This window comes from Tenrec ecaudatus, chromosome 1 (genome assembly GCF_050624435.1).
Source record: "Tenrec ecaudatus isolate mTenEca1 chromosome 1, mTenEca1.hap1, whole genome shotgun sequence".
NCBI classification, from domain to species: Eukaryota; Metazoa; Chordata; class Mammalia; order Afrosoricida; family Tenrecidae; genus Tenrec; species Tenrec ecaudatus.
In genome coordinates, this window is record NC_134530.1 from 166471073 (window position 1) to 166490428 (window position 19356).

General features: G+C 59.8%; 1 protein-coding gene across 1 annotated transcript; it reads right to left on the reverse strand.

Annotated features, from left to right (window-relative positions):
- Nucleotides 1-8256: 8256 nt before the first annotated feature.
- Nucleotides 8257-16508, reverse strand: NES (nestin). The gene is made up of 4 exons (XM_075563496.1): nucleotides 15356-16508; nucleotides 14227-14351; nucleotides 12614-12687; nucleotides 8257-12371 (listed from the first exon to the last, which is right to left on the reverse strand). The coding sequence occupies exons 1-4, from the start codon at nucleotides 16136-16138 to the stop codon at nucleotides 8704-8706; spliced, it is 4650 nt and encodes a 1549-aa protein (XP_075419611.1). The 5' UTR covers nucleotides 16139-16508; the 3' UTR covers nucleotides 8257-8703.
- Between the last annotated feature and the right edge of the window lie 2848 nt (nucleotides 16509-19356).

Sequence of the window (19356 nt, forward strand, 5' to 3'; positions counted from 1 at the left end):
CCCTGCAGGCTGTGAGTCAGCGGAGGTTGAGACGGTGAGGTCATCCACTGAGAAGTGGAGAGTGACCAACAGGGTGGGTGTGTGTGTGCGACAAGTGGCGAGCCCTTCCGTGGCATGCCCCATCTGAGAGCACGACCGTGCACACACGGACGGGCAGACGAGTGCGTGTCCCGATGGGTTAGGTCTTTGTGAAGCGAGGGAATCTTCCTGCTGCACAGCCGCCGCACACTTCACCACCGTCTGACACAGGTGTGCGCACGGCCACGTGCATATGCCACATGCACACGGTCACGTGTGTACACTCCGCTGGGGAATTCGTGATCCTTTCCCTAAAAGTCAATCAAACCTGATGCACCCCAGAGGCAGGGAGACGACTCCAAAGACGCAAGAGTCAGAGAAACACGACAGGCAGGCCTAGAGCTGGTGAGAGGAGATTGACAAAGGGACGCAGGTGCACATGGAGAGGAGCTGGGGGCTCTCCCAGGCCAGCCCCACCGGCTCCTGAGCCTTCCCCCACCCTGTAACTAAACCTCAGGCCAGTTGGTCTCTGAGATACCAGTCCTGACATCCCCCATCCCCCACCCCACCTCCCTCCTTTCCACTCACCTGCCTGCCCTCTCCACACCACAGCATGGCCAGGAGATGGGGGCTGTTTCTTGAGGGGCTACCAAGGAAGAAAGGATGATCCTGGAACCAAAGTAGACCCCTTTATACTAGGCTGCCACTGATTACTCAAAACTGTTCCGAAGGGACCAAGGTGGGTTTTTGAAAGTAGGCCCTGAAGAGGAGAAGGCTGAGGCAGAGCGTCCTAAGAAAGGCCCTGGGGAGGCATATCTCAAAGAGATAGAGATCAGATCAACTGAAAAGCCAGCTCCCGCCATGGAGCCAATGCCTACTCATAGTGACCCTGTAGAACTGCCTGCCTGGCGTTTCTGAGAGGGTCCAGCCAGTAACCCCTCTGCCACCAGGGAATTTAGGTCCCACGTTGAATCTCCCAGAGAGCGCCTGGTGCTGAGGTGGCAGGGCCTTGTTTAACACTCTCATGGAATTCCTCCACAGAGGTAGGCAGAGAGACACCATCTTAGCTGATTTGTGGGTGAGGAACATTCTCAGGGTTGAAAGGACTGACACTAGACTCCTTCACCATTTCGGACACCTGCTGGGCTGCCTGCACTGGGCCGGAAACGGAAGCTTCTCCTGGCTTTGTTGGGCTTCCTGGGGAAGGGTGAGCTGCTGCTCCGGGATGACTCAGCAGCGGCACAGGCACAGAACCCAGCTTCTGGCCCAGGACATAAGTGTGTCTGTGGGAGTGAGATGTGCCGTCCTGGCTCTGGGGCGGGAAAATGGGCCCCTCGTGGAATGGTTTTTTTGGGAGGAGATGGAGTAGGACCCACCCCATCTCTGCCTCTGTGCCAGGAGCCCAGCACAGATCTGCCCATGCGGAGCCCCCAGATATCCAAAGCTCTAAGTCTCTTTCTTGCATTGCTAAAACAGGGTTCCCTCTCAGGGCTTCCTGTTCTCTGGGGGTAAGAAAAGTCAGAGTGCATGAGTATGCATGGAGGGAGGAGGCCCAGCCTGGGAAAAAGGGAGGGGACAGGTTATTACAGCCGGAGAACCCTACGAGATGGGCCTTCCACAGATTTCCCACCTACCCATGCCCACGTCTCCCCCCAGGCTACTCCATCCAAAGCCCACCTCCATGACTGCCTTCCCCAGGCTCCACCCCCCACCCCCAGGCTTCCACAGCCCTGCACTAACCTCACTGGGACCTTTGTCAGATCCCTGAGGCCCTGTCTGTGGGCCTGTTCCCTGCACAGAGAGAGAATGGGTCCCATTGTCCCGAATTCCTGCTGTGACACAGCTCCCAAAGACTTCCAAAAATGCTCAGTCACTTGCACCCCTGTGGGTGGGAGGGCTCTCTGAGCTGGGAACCCCATGCTCTGGAGGCAGTTATCACCCCCCTGCCCCACCCTCCACCCCCGACCCATGCTCATTCTCCCAGCTATGGAAGGGTCCCTCCACTCCCAGCCTGGAAGTTCTTCCTGAGATCTAACTTGCACCTGATTTGCTGCAATGGAGACTCAGGGCCAGGTCTGCGGATTGGAAAGGAGAGCAGAGCGAAGAAGGAAGAGGGCTGTGAGGACATTGATCTCGATGTTAGGTACCATCAAGCCCACCCTACTCCTGGTGACCCAATGTCCACAGAAGGACACACGGCCGGGTCCCACACCCCCTCACAGCTGTTCTGATGTCTGAGCCCACCCGACGCAGCCACTGTGCCAGGCCACCTTTCGTTCACTGCCCCCTCTACCTTACAAAGCATGGTGCCTTTCTCCAGGGACTGGCCCCTTCTGTCAGTTTGTCCGCAAGTCCATGAGACAAATATGAGGAGACCAGTCCATCGACTGCGTGGGTGGCTCTGTAGTCTCTATTTATTTCCCAAGGGCTGGCTCTTCTTCAGTATTTGGATGGGTTGCTAACAGAGGGGAGGGTCCTAACCACTTTGGACTAGAGTACCTAAGGGGAAAGCATTCCACTGTCTGGCCCATGTGCTATCAACCCAGAGGGGAATCTGGGGACTCCTAAGATCATTCACAATAGTGCTTTCCCATCAAGGTGACCTGGGGCACTGTGACATTATACAGCTTTCTGGCAAGTGAAGGATGGAAAGGAGAGAAAGGGGAAGGTGCCAGGGAGAGAGGACCAGACAAGGAGAGGAGAGGCGATTAGAAAGGAGCAGAGCTGGGTCCCTGAGTGAGGCTAACAGCTGGAGGGGAGAATGGAGAGGCCCAGGAGCAGCTGGGCATCCCCCTAAGTCCCGAAGCCTTCCTGACATTCTTTGGGGGCTCTGAGGCCCCAGCTTTTGAGCAGCTGAGCCCACATTTGCTGGCAGGGGCTCCTCGGGAGAGGTCTCCTGGCATCTGCCTGGGTCTATTTCCGGAGTCACAGCTGAGTCACGGGAGGAGGAGGTGTTGAATGCGTTTGTGCCGGGGAGGGGGGAAAGAGGTCTAGAACCTTGGATTTGGGGATGTGGTGGGGGGTGATCACCAGGGCCCATCTCTTTGGGGAAAGAGGGGCGGTGATGCTCCAGCAATAAGAATGGGAGTTAGACTGTGGGAAGCACTTCCCATTGGAGTCCTGTAATAACGTGGAAGGCTGACACTGCCAGATTCAGAGGTGGGCAGGTAGGTGCCACCTTAGAGAGACAAGAAGTGGGGCCTGGGTAGGGGCCTCCTTGGCACCCCGAGAGAATGAGCAACACGGTCCCCTCTGCTTCCAGCCACAGACTCACTCGGGGGCCCTCACTGGAGGTCCTTCTGGGTCTCCCCTCAGGGCCACCTGACACCCAACATGCCGTTCTCAGGTGAGCCCATTCTCAGGTGAGCCCCTGTGCTCTGGGACTCAGGGCCTGCCTCCTGTCTTTGTCCAGAGGAAGCCTACTCTTGTCACCTCCCAGGAAGATCCTCAAGTCTAACCAGCCACTCACCCAACTGCTGGGCCACTTTGTCCTGTGAGCTGGGGATGGGCGCCCAGCTGGGGCCCAGGGACTTGTCCTGGAGCTCAAAACGAGTTCCCTTGGATTTCCAACCTTGGGCTGGGTTGGGCTTACATTCCCTCCTGCCAACAGGCAGCCACAGGGGCACATTCCTCTTTCCTGGTGGGTCAGGTCAAGATGGCATCCCTGACAGCAGCTGGGCCATGGAAGGGTCAAGGAGTAGCAGCTGGTTCCCCAAGGGTTGTGGGGGAGTCCAGGGACCAGGGCCTCAGAAGCCAACCAATGAGCTGGAGAGGGAGAGGGCAGGCCCTGCAGAGGGAAGGAGGGAGGGAGGGAGGCTAGTCCCCAGGGACAAAGTCCAGTCCTTTCCGACTCCGAGACCCTGTGCAGGATCTCTGAGGCTGTCAGTCTTTAAGAGAACTCCCAGACTCACCTTTCTCTAGCCCTCAGGGTAGCATAGGACACCCTCTCCCCACAGCAGACACGAAGACTGATCGGGCCCCTTTAAGAGACCACTGGCCAAGCCATCTTGTAGCTTGGCCAGAGCCCAAAGCCTAGTGCCTTTGATTTCCTCCAAGTGTCTGGCGCTGGCCTGGCAGCGGGGCAGCAGCAGGCTAGGCTGAATGGGGAGCCCAGCCTCTGACCTCACCCTCTGTGGTGCCTCAGCCTGCGCAGCCTTATAAGGAAGTGCCCCAAACAAATCAAGGAAGCCACCTCCGGCCCCCCCACCCTGGCCCCTCCTCACCATAGCCAGGCTATATTTACTCCGAGGAGGAGGCCCCAGAATAACCTCTCCCTTGTCCTCCTGCTGGGGTGGGGGTGCTGCCCCTCCCCCTCCCCCCTGGGAACCCCGCCCCGCCCTCAGAGGCTCTGCACTTCCTGTAGCTGAGCTCATCAGAACCTTCCTTTGCCAAGTCAAGACAGTTTAAGAGGACCCGCTCTGCCCTGGACACTGCTGGACGCCGAATGATCACCGGGACAGTCTCTGCTTTCCCCAGTTCTAGAATGACTGAGTCTGCCAGGAGGCCGCTCTGCCCCCACTGCCTCCCCACCCCCCTCTCTCCGCTCCTTTGTCCTGGTTCTTCTCCCCCCCCCCCTACAGCTCATCCTGCAGCACTCTCAGGCTGACACCCCACCTCTCACCTCCATCCTGGGCCTCTCTTGGAGCTCTAGGAACTCACACACACCCTCCCCCAAGAGGTCGCCATTTCCCCCAGGCACCCCACCTCAGAAAACAGTACCCTTCACCCTCTACCCCAACCCCACAATGTACCACCAGCCCAGGCTCTGCTGCCCTATCCACCTCTGCCTGCCACAGTGCCGGTCTCCTCTGCCCTCCCACCCTGCCAGGGCTCCTGCTCTCCTCCCAGCCAGAAGGGCTTAGCTGAGAAGCGCTCCTCATGCTGTCACCTCGATACTCACAGCCCTTCAGAGGGGCCCCGGCTTCCCTTAGGGAGAAGTCCCTATGTCCTGGCTGCCTGATGAGGCTGCTGCCCCTGACCCCTGACCCCTGGCCCAACAACCTCTCCAGTCTCGCTGTAAACCTTCGCCATTCGTCCTGCACCTTCTACCACTCACGCCTTCTTTCTGTCCCTCCAACACCCAAACTCTCTCCTGACTTTGGGGCCCTCTCCTGCCCCTCTCCTCTCCTAACTCACCAGCCAGCTTCTGCTCATCCTTCGTTTCTCAGGGTGACCACGGCCCCTCCCCAGCCCGCAGAGAAAGGCCTCTGAGTGAGGCCGCATGCTCTCAGCTGCTGCTGGCTCTCCAGTGCCTGCACACGGGAGCTACTCGGTTAAGAGCTGTACCAAGCCCACAGTCACCTGTGCCCACCCCATCCCAGGGGCCATTCCTGCTACTGTCTGCACCCACTTTCAAAGAACACGACTCCCACCAAGTACTCCCTGTAGAAGGTCTCACTCTTGTCTACCTTACCTCCTTCCCCGCCTGAGGCTCTGTGTGGGTGTCCCTGGGTGACACAAACGATTACCTGCTCAGTTGTTCATTACAAAGCTGGCATTTCAAAGCCACCCAAAGGCGCTGTGGAAGAAAGTCCTGGTGATCTGTTTCTGAAAAGTCACGGTCATGGGAAGCCCCTTGGAGCACAGTTCGATGGCTAACACACACACACACACAATCCCACACACGCTCATGCTCACGCTCTCTGACACACACAGAGTCCCACACACGCTCACACTCTGACACACACAGAGTCCCACACACGCTCATGCTCACACTGACACACACATGCTCACGCTCTCTGACACACACACACACAGAGTCCCACACACGCTCATGCTCACACTCTGACACACACACACAGAGTCCCACACACGCTCATGCTCACGCTCTCTGACACACACACACAGAGTCCCACACATGCTCATGCTCACACTCTGACACACACACACACACAGAGTCCCACACACGCTCATGCTCACGCTCTCTGACACACACACACAGAGTCCCACACATGCTCATGCTCACACTCTGACACACACACACACACAGAGTCCCACACACGCTCATGCTCACGCTCTCTGACACACACAGAGTCCCGCACACGCTCACACTCTGACACACATACACACACACAGAGTCCTACACACGCTCATGCTCACACTCTGACACACACACAGAGTCCCACTCACGGTCTCTGACACACACAGAGTCCCACACATGCTCATGCTCACACTCTGACACACACACACACAGAGTCCCACACACGCTCATGCTCACGCTCTCTGACACACACACAGAGTCCCACACATGCTCATGCTCACACTGACACACACACACAGAGTCCCACACACGCTCATGCTCACACTGACACACACACACACAGAGTCCCACACACGCTCATGCTCACACTCTGACACACAGAGTCCCACACATGCTCATGCTCACACTCTGACACACACACAGAGTCCCACACACGCTCATGCTCACACTGACACACACACGCACAGAGTCCCACACACGCTCATGCTCACACTGACTGACACACACACACGCTCATGCTCATGCTCTCTGACACACACACAGAGTCCCACACACGCTCATGCTCACACTCTGAGACACACACACACGCTCATGCTCACGCTCTCTGACACACACACACAGAGTCCCACACATGCTCATGCTCACTTTGTCTGAAACACACACACACTCATGCTCACACTCTCTGACACATACACACAGTCCCACACATGCTCATACTCTGACACACACACAGAGTCCCACACATGCTCACGCTCACGCTCTCTGACACACACATTCACGCTCATTCACACACGCTCATTCTGCCACTAGTGCACACACACCCATGCTCACTCACACATTCACACTTACACTCATGCATGCACACACTTAGTCATGCTCATATATTCTCACATACACACATACTCTCACACATATACACTCACACATTCATACAGATTTATACACACACACACTCACTCAGAGTCAGTCCCCACCAGTCAGAATCCACTCAACCATAGCTGCCTGGGTACTGTGCAGAGGAGCAGGGACCCTGGTATGGGGTAGGGTAGGCCCCCGGGGAACGGGCAGAACTACTTGGCTCAGCCTGTATCCTTGGCTTCCACCCGAGCCTGGGTGCCCAAGGGTGCCTCTGTGCCTGTGGAGGGACTGGGAGGGGCCCTATTTGCCTGGATGGGATAAGACCAGGCCTTGTTAGCAGTGGATACAGGAAGGAACAAGGGGAGAGAGGCTGGGGCTGCCAGGAGGGTGGGGTGGGAGAGACAGGATCCTGGGCCCTGAGGGCAGGGGGTGTGCAGTGGGAGTGAAGACAGACTTCTAGATGGAGCTGGAGGAAGGCAGTCAGACAGCCAGGGGGGCGCCTGTCCTAGATTTAGGGGTGTGCACCTTGGACCCAAGGGAGGATGCGCCAGCTCCCGGATTAGGGACCACCTCGAGACAAGGAGATATTGAGAAGTGCATTTTCCCTTCCAGGCTGAATGGAATGGGGACTTGGCTGCTATTTGGGGATTCTGACTTCAAGGCCACCCGATGCAGGAATCCCTGGGCCCCTCCCTGCCTACACAGGGACCCAGGGCAAATGTGTAGGTGGGTAGACCCTGGCTTGACCTTGACCGCAAGCTCCCTGCCATCCTCCATGGCCCCCCACTCCTCTCCTGGTGGTCTCCCGCTCCCCATGTAGATCTGGCTGCAGCCCCTCCAGCTTCCCCTTTAGCCCTTCTGATCCTCCAGAGACCCTCAAGTCACCTGGCCCAGGCCCCTGCTTGGGTGGTTCCAGCTGAGGTCCAGATGCTGCTAAATGGCCTGAGGGCTCACACAGCAGGGGGGAAAGGGTGTGTGCTAGCCCTCCCCTCCCCTCCCAGGCTCTGATCCAGCGGACCTCCCAGGCCAGACAACTGTTTGGATTGGAGGGCTAGGGGGCTTATTATGCTGGCGGCACCCAGGACTGTGGGGGAGGGAGGCATGCAGGCGCGGGGGTGGCCCCAAGGCCTAATCCCTGTGATCAGCAGTGCTGTGGGCAGAGATGATGAGGGGCCTGGCCAGGCACTGAGGTCACCTGGCCAGACCTTCCCTAGATCATGGCCCCCTGCTGCCTGAAGCCTTTCTCTGTTGTCTCATGCCCACCTCCCCAACCCAGAGCCCTCCCAGGTCCCCTTCTCAGCAGGGAGCCCTCCTCCACACATCCTCTCCCACTTCCTCCCCCTGAAGACCCCCCTTCCTCACCCACACCAAATCAGGGAAGGAAGAGCTGGACTCTGAAGGAAGTGGCATCCCTTTATTCAGGCAGAGAGGAGCCAGGCAGGCAGGGCCACACAGTGGGGGCTTAGGGGGAGTCCAGGTAGAGAGCACCCCTCAGCCCTGGAGCTACGGACTGCAGGGCTGGTGAGACCACCACAGCCTCCCTCCCCTCAGTGGAACCGCAGGACCTCTTGTTTCTTTCAGCTGGTGGATGGACAGGCCAGGGCTACAGAGGGGCCTTAGCTGGTAAGCCTCCCAGGATGGGGGCAGTGCAGGCAGGATGTCCCCCCACCCCCCAGGGGGCCTGTGAGTCGGGTTTGATACCTGGATTCCACACCCTTGGAAAGACCCCATTTGCCACACCCCATCCAATTTGCCTGAGGGCCAGGGCTCTGGGACAGAAACCAAAGGTAGGAAATTCTAGGGCGGAACCCCTGAGTAGGGGTGGGGTGTGTGGGAGGGGTCTATATCTAGTCTTCCCCAGAGGACCAGGAATCTCCATCCCCCTCCCGCTGGGTGAACTTCAGGAACTGGCCCTGGCCCAAGCGAAGGGGAATCCCTGCCCAGGGGGCTTCTGGAGGGTCCCCCTCCTCCACCTCAGAGGGGCTCCCTTTGCCTCCCTCAGGGGCCCCCAGCTTCCCTGGTCCTCCTCCCTCAGACTGCTCCAGGTCCCCATTCACGTGCTCCCCCCAGCTGGGACCTTGGCCATTGACACCAAGGATTTCCCCTGTGCCCTGGTGGCCGGTGCCCTCCACCCCACTGGGGGTTTCCATGGGACCAGAGCCTGCATCCTCTCTCTGCAGAGGAGCCGGATCGGATTCTGCAGGCTCCTCTGGGCTAGAAGCCTCAGCGCTGTCTTGGGACTCCGGCTGCAGCGCAGGCATGGGGGCATCTGCCGCAACGCCTCTTGGGCCCTCACCATCCCAAGGCACACTGACCCCAGCAGCTTCAGACTCCATGAGGTCCCCTCTCTGCAGGCCACTGAGGGTCTGCAGGTTGCCTACGGAGGACCTTGGCCCCCACTGCCCTGTCCCTCTTCCCTCCTCTTCCTCATAGTCCTCCCCACTCTCTTCCTCATCAGCAAATCCATCGGACTCTTCATCTCGGTCCCAGACTGCAGGCTCCAGGAGCAGCTGGGGCACCTGTCGCAGGGTTTCGGGACCCCCGGGAAGAAGAGAGGCCTCTGTCCCCAGGTCCTCAAATTCCTCCGACAGGTCAGAGCCGGGGCTGTGCCCCTCCTCCTCACCTTCCTCCTCTGCTTCCGAGGGTCCAGCCCCAAGACCCTCAGAGCCCAAGCTGGCAGAGGGCCCCCAGCTCTCCTGCCTAGCCTCCCCCTGCGGGGAGGGCCTCTCCTCCCCAGCGGGGTCCCATGTGGACCCAGGGAAGAGGCCCAGGGGAGTGGAATCGGGAAGGGTCTCCCCTAGCTCATCGGCCTCACTCTCTTCTCCACTCTGTTCCTCTTCCTCCTGGAAGCCCCCAGGGACCCCCTCAGAATCCAAACCCTGCTCCTGCCTATCCTCCAGCTTCTCTAGGGCCTCCACCCCACTGCCCAGCCCCCAGCCAGCCTCCAGGCTCCCCTCAGTCTGGGGCTGGGCTCCTGAGACATCATGAGGGTGTGAGGGAGGCCCCCAGGGCTCAGTGGGCCTCGGGCTGGGGAGCTCCAGCCCTGGGGGTGCCCCCTCCTCTGGCCTGGGCTGAGGGGCATCAGGGCACAGGGTCTCAGCAGGGAACCCTTCCTCCGCTGAATCATGCTCAGACTCTGACTGCGCCCAGCCCTCAGTGTCCTCCTGCCTCTGGGGGTCCCTGCTCTCCCTGGGCAGTTTAGCTAGCCCTGACTCCAGAGTCTCTGCCTCTTTCAGGTCCCTCCAGGGCTCTCCCAAGCCCTGAGCGTTCTCTGCTCCTAAACCCTCATCCCTAAGGGGCAGCTCCATGCTGTCCTCTCTGGCCTCCGGGAGGTCTGGGTCCTGCGGCTGGACAGCCTCCTTTTCCTGTCCCTCTGTAGCTCCCACAGACTCACCCACGGCTGTCTCTGAACCCAGGGTGACCTGGGCGGAAGCCGGGTCCCCCCCTGGAACCACATCCTCCTTTTCCAACATTCCCTCCACTGCCACTGCCTCTGCCTCTGGCATCCCCAGGGGCACTCCAAGGTCTGGGGCTCCCACCCACTCCAGCTGCCCTTCAGGGTCCTGGAAGCCCTCGGCACCTCTTGTCCCGTCAGCTCCCTCAACTGGGACTTTCTGCACTTCGGGTTCAGAGATAGCTGGGGGCCCTCTGCCTGTGTTCCACGCCAGCCCCACAGCCTCCTCTTTCCCATCCAAGTCATCTTGCTCCCCCAGGTCAACCTCTACTTCGACCTCCTTTTCTGTGGCAGCCACCCCAGGTGGCGGGACCTGGCCCTTCACCACCGCAGCTGCTTCCCACCACTGATCTGCACTGGGCCCTTCATCTTCCAGAAGGCTGGCCGCAGCCTTGTTCTCTCTGGCTTCCAGCTTCCTCTCCTCTTCCCAATACCTCGGGCTTTCTTGGCCCGCCTCTGCTGAAGATTTCACGTTTTCTGAGTCCAGCGATCTCAGGGGTCCTTGATTCTCCTTTTCCAGGGGGCTCAAGGACTCCTGAACCTCTTGCCCGGGTCCCAGTGGCTTTTGAATGTCCTGCTCGAGAGGCATCGACGGTGTCCCTTGGGTCTTTTCTTCTAGAGGCCAGAGTGGCTCTGGAGCATCTGATATTCCCAAGCCTTCTTCAGCAGCCTTGGGCAATTCTACATTCTCTAGTTCCAAAGACTTCTCCACCCCCACACGGTCTGCTTTTAGAGACAGCAACTGCTCTAGGGTCTCTGCTTCTAGAGACCCCTGTGGCTCTTGAGTCTCCTTTACAGATCTCAGTGTTTGCGGCTTCTCTTCTAGCAACCCCAGGGATTCCTGCTCTGTGGCTGCTAGAACCTCCTGATGCTGGTCACCCGGGGGCTTCGGCGTGTCTGGCTTCTCTTGCTCCAGAGCCTCCTGATGCTCGTCATCCAGGGACCCTAGTGGTTCTGGATTCTCTTTTCCCAGCACCTCCTCATCCTCAGCTTCCTGAGATGGCAGTGGTTCTAGACTATCCTTGGCCAGAGCTCGCAAGGACTCTCCGTCCTCCTCCTCTAGAGACCTCACGACTTCTTGGTTTTCCTGGCCTGGGAATGAGAATGCCTCCAGTCTTTCAGGAACAGACCCCAGGGGCTCTCGGGTCTCCTTTGCTAGAGACCCCGATGTCTGCGGCTCCTCTTTCTCTCCAGGTGCAAGTGGTTCCAGCGTCTGCTCTGCTGGAGAGCCGACGGCCTCAAGACCTTCTTCGGAAGATCGCAGTTGCCCTCCATCCTCTCTTTCTGGAGTGCTGGGTATTTCGGAGTCCTCTTCCCCTCCGGCCCGCGGCCCGTCCTGACGCTCCCTTTCCACACCTCTCAGCGTCTCCCCGCTCTGCTTGTCCGCAGACAAGAGTGGCTCTTGCAGCTCTTCCTCCACAGACTTCACAGAGTCCTGGAGTCCCTCCCTGTCCCAGTATCCCTCCTCTCGCCACGCTCCCTGCTGTAAACTGTGCCCTACTTTGACCTCAGTGCTGGCCTCTTCCTTGGTCAATCCACAGGCTTGCCCTTCACTGTCCTCCCGGGCTGTGCTGGGCACGCCAGACCCAGAGGGCTCTCCATCTCTGGCCTCTAAACTATTGGGGTCAGAGTTGAGTGGGGGGGCCGAGGAGACCTGATCCTCAGGCAACTGGCCTGAACTGGCCTCTTGCTGCTGGCCCCCAGGCTCCTCCGGCCTTCTAAGGATGCTGGTGGGAATGGCCACCTTGGCTTCTGTCCACAAAGGCTCTGAAGCCTGTTGCTTCCCACCCTGTGAGGGGAGGAGGGCGAGGGGAGCTTTCTGGGCTTTGATCTCTGTATCTGTAGCAGGGCAGGGAGCCTGGGGTGTGGGTGGGATGGGGGTGCTAGCCAATGTAGGGGTATAAGCCTGGAGGAATTCCTGGCTCTTCAAAAAGGCAGGCACAGGTGTCTTAAGAGTATCGGGCAAGGGTGAGGTGACAGGGGCTAGGTTCAGGATAGGGGGCAAAGGTCCCAGGCGCCGGCCAGCTGGGGTCACGGGGAAACGCAGCTCTGGCTTTGGATCTGGAAAGGCAGAGGGGGAAAAACAGGGTGAGGAAGTGTTATCAGGGAGGGGGCCACCCCACTTCTGGCAACAATGTCTAGGAGCCCTGGCCCCAACTCCTCCTTGCTGACCTGAGGGGATGCTCACTGCTGTTGGAGCTGGCAGCCAGACTAGATCTGGTGCCTCTCAGCAAAGGAACAGAAGGGCAGGTCTGGGCTTTGAAGAAGGAGTTTCAGGGGGAACCTAGCCCCCCACCACTTACCCTGGAAGCTGAGAGAAGTCTTGGGACCACTGCCAGGTGTCTGCAGTCGGGTGTTCTCAGCCTCCAGGAGGGTCCTGGGGATGAAGGAGGGCAACCTAGGTCAGTCCTCTGAGCACAGGCAGGACTGCCAGGAACATTCACAGCTGGCTCGCCCTCCATTCACAGTGATCACACAAAATCAGTTACATACCCAGAGGCATCACGTCCTTGGCCACAGTCACACACACATGTGGAACATAAGAGTTGGGCTCACAGCCACAGATTCCTATACAGTGACATGCATGCGCACACGTATACACACACACATATCACTGGGACTTCTCTCCTCCCCACCCCAGGCCCATGACCTCATCCTCAGTGTGGGGGACCCGATTCTCATGCTAATCATGGCTGCCTTTGTGAGGGCTCACCATCTGGAGGGTCTGGGAAGGGGGGCTGCCTAGGCTAAGTGGGAATTCTCAGGCCGTTCCCATGGGATGGGCTCCCCCCTCCTTCCCCAGGGGCTCCCAGAACTGCTCACAGACAAAAGCAAATGAATTCAACCCCCTCTCTCCAAATGCTTTTCATGCCTCAAAACCCAGCGGTTAAATGCCTTGGGGCCTGCCCAGACCCTGCCTCTCAGTGGTGTGACTGGGGGTCAAGGCCCTCATCTTGCCATCTCAAAGTACTCTGGATCCCAGGCCCCTGGGGCCACGGGAGGTCTTTGTGCCCCTGCCTCAAGACCCCGTGGGGGGCTGACTGCGGGGAGAAGGAACAGTTATTTCAACAAGTTGTGCTGACACCTCTTCCTGGGGTCTTCCCTCTGTCCTTCCAAGGTGATAGCATATCCTCAACTCCACCCTCTGCGGAGATGATGCCCCTCCCCAGGGCTTCGGCCTTATCTGCCAAGGCACTCTGAGGCCACTGTCCAGTGCTGGTCGCTTCTCTGGTCCTGGTCCCTCCCTATGGGCTTGTGTACTTGGCTCTCCCAGAGTCAGTCAAAGAGGCAATTCCCGACTAGATTCTCCCCAGTCAACCCTGCTGGTGTTTCAGAATGGACTGCGGGCTTGCCCAGAGGCCACACAGTCAGGGAGCAGCTGTCTCCTTGGTCACAGCATCAGGGGATGTGGGTATGAGAAGGGGCTTGGGAGGTCTCCCCGCCATTCAGACTAGAAGGAGCCTTGGAAGGGACCAGTCCTACTTCTCTTCCAACCCACAAGAAGAGTGAGACCTGGGTCAGCTGGCAAGTCAGTGAGATCCCCATGCCTGCAATTTCCTCCAACCCGCCCCCCCCCCCCTGCCCTGCCCCTAGTGTGGGCATCCACAGAGGCTTGGGGCAGAAGTCCTCAAGGAAGGGTCCGGGGACACAGGCCCAGTCCCCTCTCCTGGGGCAGCTCCATTCAGCAATGTCTCCTTGGGTGACTTCTTAGGCACAGGCCACCACACAGGTCCTTAACCCACAGAGAGAGCAGGGGGGCTCAGGTGGGACACATCCTGGCGTGGCAGTGATGGCCCTGGAGTCACAGAGCCTGGTGGCAGAGCTGCCAACGCCCCTGGGCCCGTCAGCTAAGAAGGATCTGCCTGGCATCTGTCTGCGCATTTGTGAGCAGGGGTGGGCTGGGGTCACCCCACACCTGTATGAGGCCACCTCCAGGCTGAGGGACATCTTGAGGTGTGCCAGCTGCTGCCGGCCTTCCAAGACCTGGGCGATATGGGTCTGCAGACCCTGTTTCTCCTGCTCCAGCGCCTCCACTGCCAGCTACAAAGCAAGCCAGAGGCAGTCAGTAAGGGGGGGGGGAACACATGGTGCTTCCTGCTGACTCAGCCTGACCTCTCTGTAGAGGCAGGGCCCCTTCAGCCCCTATCACAGCCGCTGCTCAGAACACCCCCTCCAGTGCCTCTGAGACAGCACAGCTCCGTGGCGTATCTCGGCCCTCTCCCACACTGGGTCCGCTCTTCTTTGCAGGCTGCTCCCACAGGAAGCGGGAGGGAGGAGGGATGAATTACAGAGTGGAGGAGAGGGGAAAGAGTGGAAACAGAAGGAAAAACGATTCATCAAGACGTCTGGGGCCCATGGGGCGGAACTGCAAGTCAAACTGTTCTGTCCCCTTGCTGCTGCCTCCTGCTCCTCCTCCTCAGGCCCTCGCCCCTCCACTTCCCACAAGTTCTGGAATCTTTATGCTCTGTCTGTGCGGGGGGGGGGGGGGGGGGGGGGGGGGGGGATGGGGATGGGGGTACAGGCTAGACCGCTGTCTGGCTTGGAAGGGAGGCTGTTTTCTCAGCTGCTGGTCACAGCTGTGCAGTGTGAGGGGGAGCAGCTGTCCCTGGCCTCTGGAATGCTCCAGAGAGGGGATAGTGGCCATTCGCTGGGCCCCTCACCTGCTGCTGTCAGAGGGAGGAGGATTGGTGGGGACTTGAAGATTCTGAGGAGGAGACCGACCTGCAAACTTGGCAAACTTGTTGGCCAAGAGGGAAAAGTCCTGGGTATCTTGGTGTGATAGGAGCCCCAAAAGGGGCTCAGGGGGCCACCAAAGCAGGAAGGTGCCACTCAAGTGCTGAGAGGGGGCCTCCTGCCATAGGGCCCTAAACCTGTCTGCCCTCAGATTCCGAAGAAGCTGTGCGCAACGCGTAGGCCTGCTGTCCCAGGGCTGAGCAGTGGTCCAAGAATCACCAGTCACCTCTCTGCCCAGAAAGTTTCTAAGCTCCAGAAGGGGCCCCAGGGAGCCTGGCCTCTCCTAGCGCTCCCCGGCCCCACCTCCTCACCTGGAATTTCTCAGTGGCATGAAGTCCCTCCTGCCAGCGACCCTCCAGCCTCTGCTCGAGCGCAGCCCTGCGCTCCTGGAGGCCCCCGCGCTCCGCCTGCAGCTGCTGCAGCTCCAGGCGGCCCTCCCGCACGCCCTGCACGGCGCGGCCCAGCCGCTCGCGGGCCTGCCCCAGCGACGTCTCCAGGTGCTCCACGCGCTCCTGGTAGCCGCGCACGGCCCCGCGCCACGCCTCGCCCAGCCGCAGCGCCAGCTCCTGGACCTCGGGCGCGGGCGCGGGGGGCGCGCGGGGCGGCGCGGGGCCGCGGGGGGCGCTGGCGGCCTGCTCGTTCAGGCAGGCGCGCTCCTCCTCGTGCGCCGCGCGCAGCAGCTCCAGCTCCCGCTCCAGGTCGGCCGCCTGGCTGCTGAGCCAGCTCCGCGAGCTCTTCTCCGCCTCGACGGCCCGCCGGCTGCGGGCCGCCTCCTCCGCCGCCCGCTCGCGGGCCAGGCGCTGCTGCTGGCACCGGCCCGCCACGCCCTCCAACTCTTCCACCAGGTTGTCGCGCGCCACCTCGGCCGCGTGCTTCTCCCGCCAGCGCTGGTCCACCAGCGCCCGCAGGGCCGCCAGCTCGTCCTCGGCGCGGGCCCGCCAGGACACGTCGGCGGACTGAGCCCGGAGCCCCCCGAGCTCGGCGCTCAGCAGTTCGTTCTGCTCCTCCAGCGCCTTGACGCGCGACAGGTAGACCTCCAGGCGCCGGTTGAGCTCCCACAGCTGGAAGGACTCCTCCCCCAGGCAGCCCTCCATCCTGCCAGCCGGGCTCACGGAAGGGAGCGGGAAGAGGGGCACCGGGAGGCTGTGGCCCGAGGGAAGCGAGGCCGGCGGCGGCGAGGGGCGCGCGGAGCGGGGCGGAGCGGGGCGCGGCGAGCGGCCAGCGAGTGGCGTCGGAGCGGAGCGAGGCTATTCATACTCCCGCCGGGCGGGCGGGCGGAGGGGCGGGACGCGGCCTTAACCCCTTCGAGGCCGGAGACTTGACGGAAGTGCCCGTGTCGCCACCGGGACGCTGCCGAGCCGGGGCCCAAAGGAAGAACTCGCGCGGAAGAATCCGATCCGATGGGAGTGGCTTTCTTTTCTTTTTTTAACAAAGGCTTCTCATTGGGGGCTCTGACAGCTGCCGCCTGGACATTCCATACATCCATTGTGTCAAGCACATGGGCGTGGCTTCCGACGGAGAGAGGAGCGGAGCGAGGCCGCGGGGGGCCTGCCGGGAGCTGGGGGGGAGGGTGGATTCGACTCCAGCGCGCGGCTCACTCTGTGACAGCCATGGGCCCCAGGGCCGCGTCACTCAGTCACTCACTTGGCCCCTCGAAGACTCGGTTTCCTCGTGGGCATCCAACGGGAGCCGTGCGCGAAGCATGCACGCCGCCGCCGCTGGTTTGTGCATCGCCTATGCGCACCCTTGTGAACGCGGCCAGCCTGCCAGGCGCAGCTTTGCAGCGAGAGGCTGGAAGTCACTGCTGCGGACGCAGAAGCAGAATCTCGTTGGGACACACGCGCACACACACATGCACACACGCGCGCGCGCGCGCGCACCCGATGGCCTCCCGGTCTCCTCCAGGGAGAGAGCGCAGGCCTGGGCGTCACGGGCTGAGGAGGCCTGCCCCATTGTCCCCCGCGCCCTCCCAGCCGAGCGGAGGCCCGCGAACCCCCCGCGGGTGGCGCGGGCCCTGGGGTCCCCGTCGCCGGGGCTCTGGGGCAGAGGGTGCCCCCTGGTGGCGCACGGGCCGAGCCGAGGACGCAGCGCGGGCAGCGCTCGGGCACAGCTCCTGCAAGGGTCTCGGGCAGCTTCCTGCTGTGCACAGCGTCCCGGCTCAAAGCCGCTGCGAGCCGCTCTGCTTCCTTAGAAACACAGGGCGGTTCCAGGCTGTCCAGGCGTGCCCCTGGGATGCGTGAACGTTGGACCTTGACCGAAGAACATCAAGACGTTTGAATGGTGGCGCTGGCGAAGATCAGGAGTCCCACCAACTGCCCGCAGAACCAACCCGTCTCTTGGCAGTACATCCAGACTGCTCCGCAGAAGCAGGGATGGCGAGACTTTGTCTCCTGTGCTTTGGCCAAGTTATCAGGGGAGACCAGTCCCTGCGGAAGGACAGGATGCTTGGTAAAGTCGAGGGGGCGTGGGAAAAGAGGGAGACGCCGGCCACCCTGGACGACAGTGGCTGCAACAATGGGACCAGGCATTGTGGAGGCTTTCTTGAGCCGGAGGGAGGATGGGGGACAGGTGAGGTTTGAGGTGTGTAGAGTCAAGGGACAGGTGGAGGGAGACTCAGTTATCAGGTGACAAAGGAGATCTTTAGGATCCAGGATTCCTGTCTAAATCAATCCAATGGAGCAGTGCAGCCAATGCGGGAGCTTTAATCAGCTGGGAGGAGTCCACAGCCTGGTGGTGAGGTCACGGTTGGTCTGCTGTGGAGAGAAACACAAAGTAATTGCAATACTTGGGAGGAAGTAGGAGGTCATAGTTCCAAACTCCCTCACCCCCACTCCACCCCCACACACCTTGTGTTTAACTCCACTCCTGCACAGCTGGGCTTGGGGATCTGGGTGGAATGGGGTCCTGGGATGGGCATGGAAGAGGACCTGTCAGGATTTATGTAGATTTAGGAACTGAGGACCCAGGATCCCGGCTTCTGCACCCTCCCTTGACCTGAAACACAATCTCCGGCTGTTTGCTTTGGGCTGAGGGCCTCCTGTGGTCAGAAGAGCTAACTCAAACTGGGCTGAATATTTGGGATCCCCTGCAATCTTTGAAGGGTCCCCTGGAAAGGTCCTCACATGAGGAGGGTTCTAGCAGCATCTTATTCAAAGCCCACCAGGTCTGGCTTTTGAATGATCTGGGGCAAACCTGCGATCTTTCTGAGTGAGCCTCAGTTTACTTCTGTGGAAGCCACTGCCATCAAGGTGATCCGGAGTCATCCCTGCCTGGTTTATAGCACGGAACCGTCCCGCAGGGTTTCCGAGGTCGGGATCTCTGTGGAAGTAGATGCCCATCTTTCCCCACAATGCAGCTGGTGGGTTCGAAGGGCTGACTTCCCCATTAGCCGCCTGGTGCTTAAATACCATGTCATCAGGGGTCCCACCTGTTTGGTAAAGGGGATCAGTACTTACCTATTGCCTTCCATGTGTTCCGAGGCCCAGGGGAGACCGGGCAGAAAGGTGTTGGTGGTACAGAGCCTTATAGGGAACCACCGTGGACGCCATGGAGCTGAGGTTCCCCTGGGCACCACTCTTGGGGAGCATGGGGAGTGTGGGAAATGCTGGGGGAGAGTGTGGTATCGATCTTCCAAAAGCAGAGCTGATATCAATGCCTCTTGTTGTTAGGTACCACTGAGTCCATTTCCATTCATAGCAACCCCTTGTACTGTGGGAAACAGGAACGGGAAGAGAAAGTATAAGGAAATATTTTCATATTTTAAGAAGCCTGGAGGGCTGGATTTCTGGGGTGGAGGGAGGCCTTCACCCTTGTGAGTTGGAGATGAGTCCCAATCAAAGTCTCATAATTAGTATTGTTCCCCACTAGATCCTCCCATCATAGTGCTGTCTTAAAGTTACCTCTTACAAGCTGATAGCCATCTGGGTGGCACCTTTAACTGTGGAGACAGCAGTGTGCACTAGGCTCTGAGGACAGCCCCTACCCCTTACCTGCCCCAGGCACTGATGTTAGGTTACTCCTCAGGTGTACCGAGGGACTTTCAGTGTTAGCGTACAGCCCGCTTTGTTACATATGTGCTTACCTGTAATTTGTAAGTAGGAGGACTTGCACGTGTGCCTCTCCCTCCCCACCCGAGTGTATATAAGCCTTGGTTGGAAATATATTCTCTCTCTGTGCGGACCTGGTTCCTGAAGTCATGGCCTCAAAGGTGAGCCCTTGCATGCCTTTTTATGTCTGTCTGATGTCCCTTTAATGTACCCCACAATTACACAACCGCCCCTTGGAGCCATTTGATTGTGGGGGCTGGTACCCC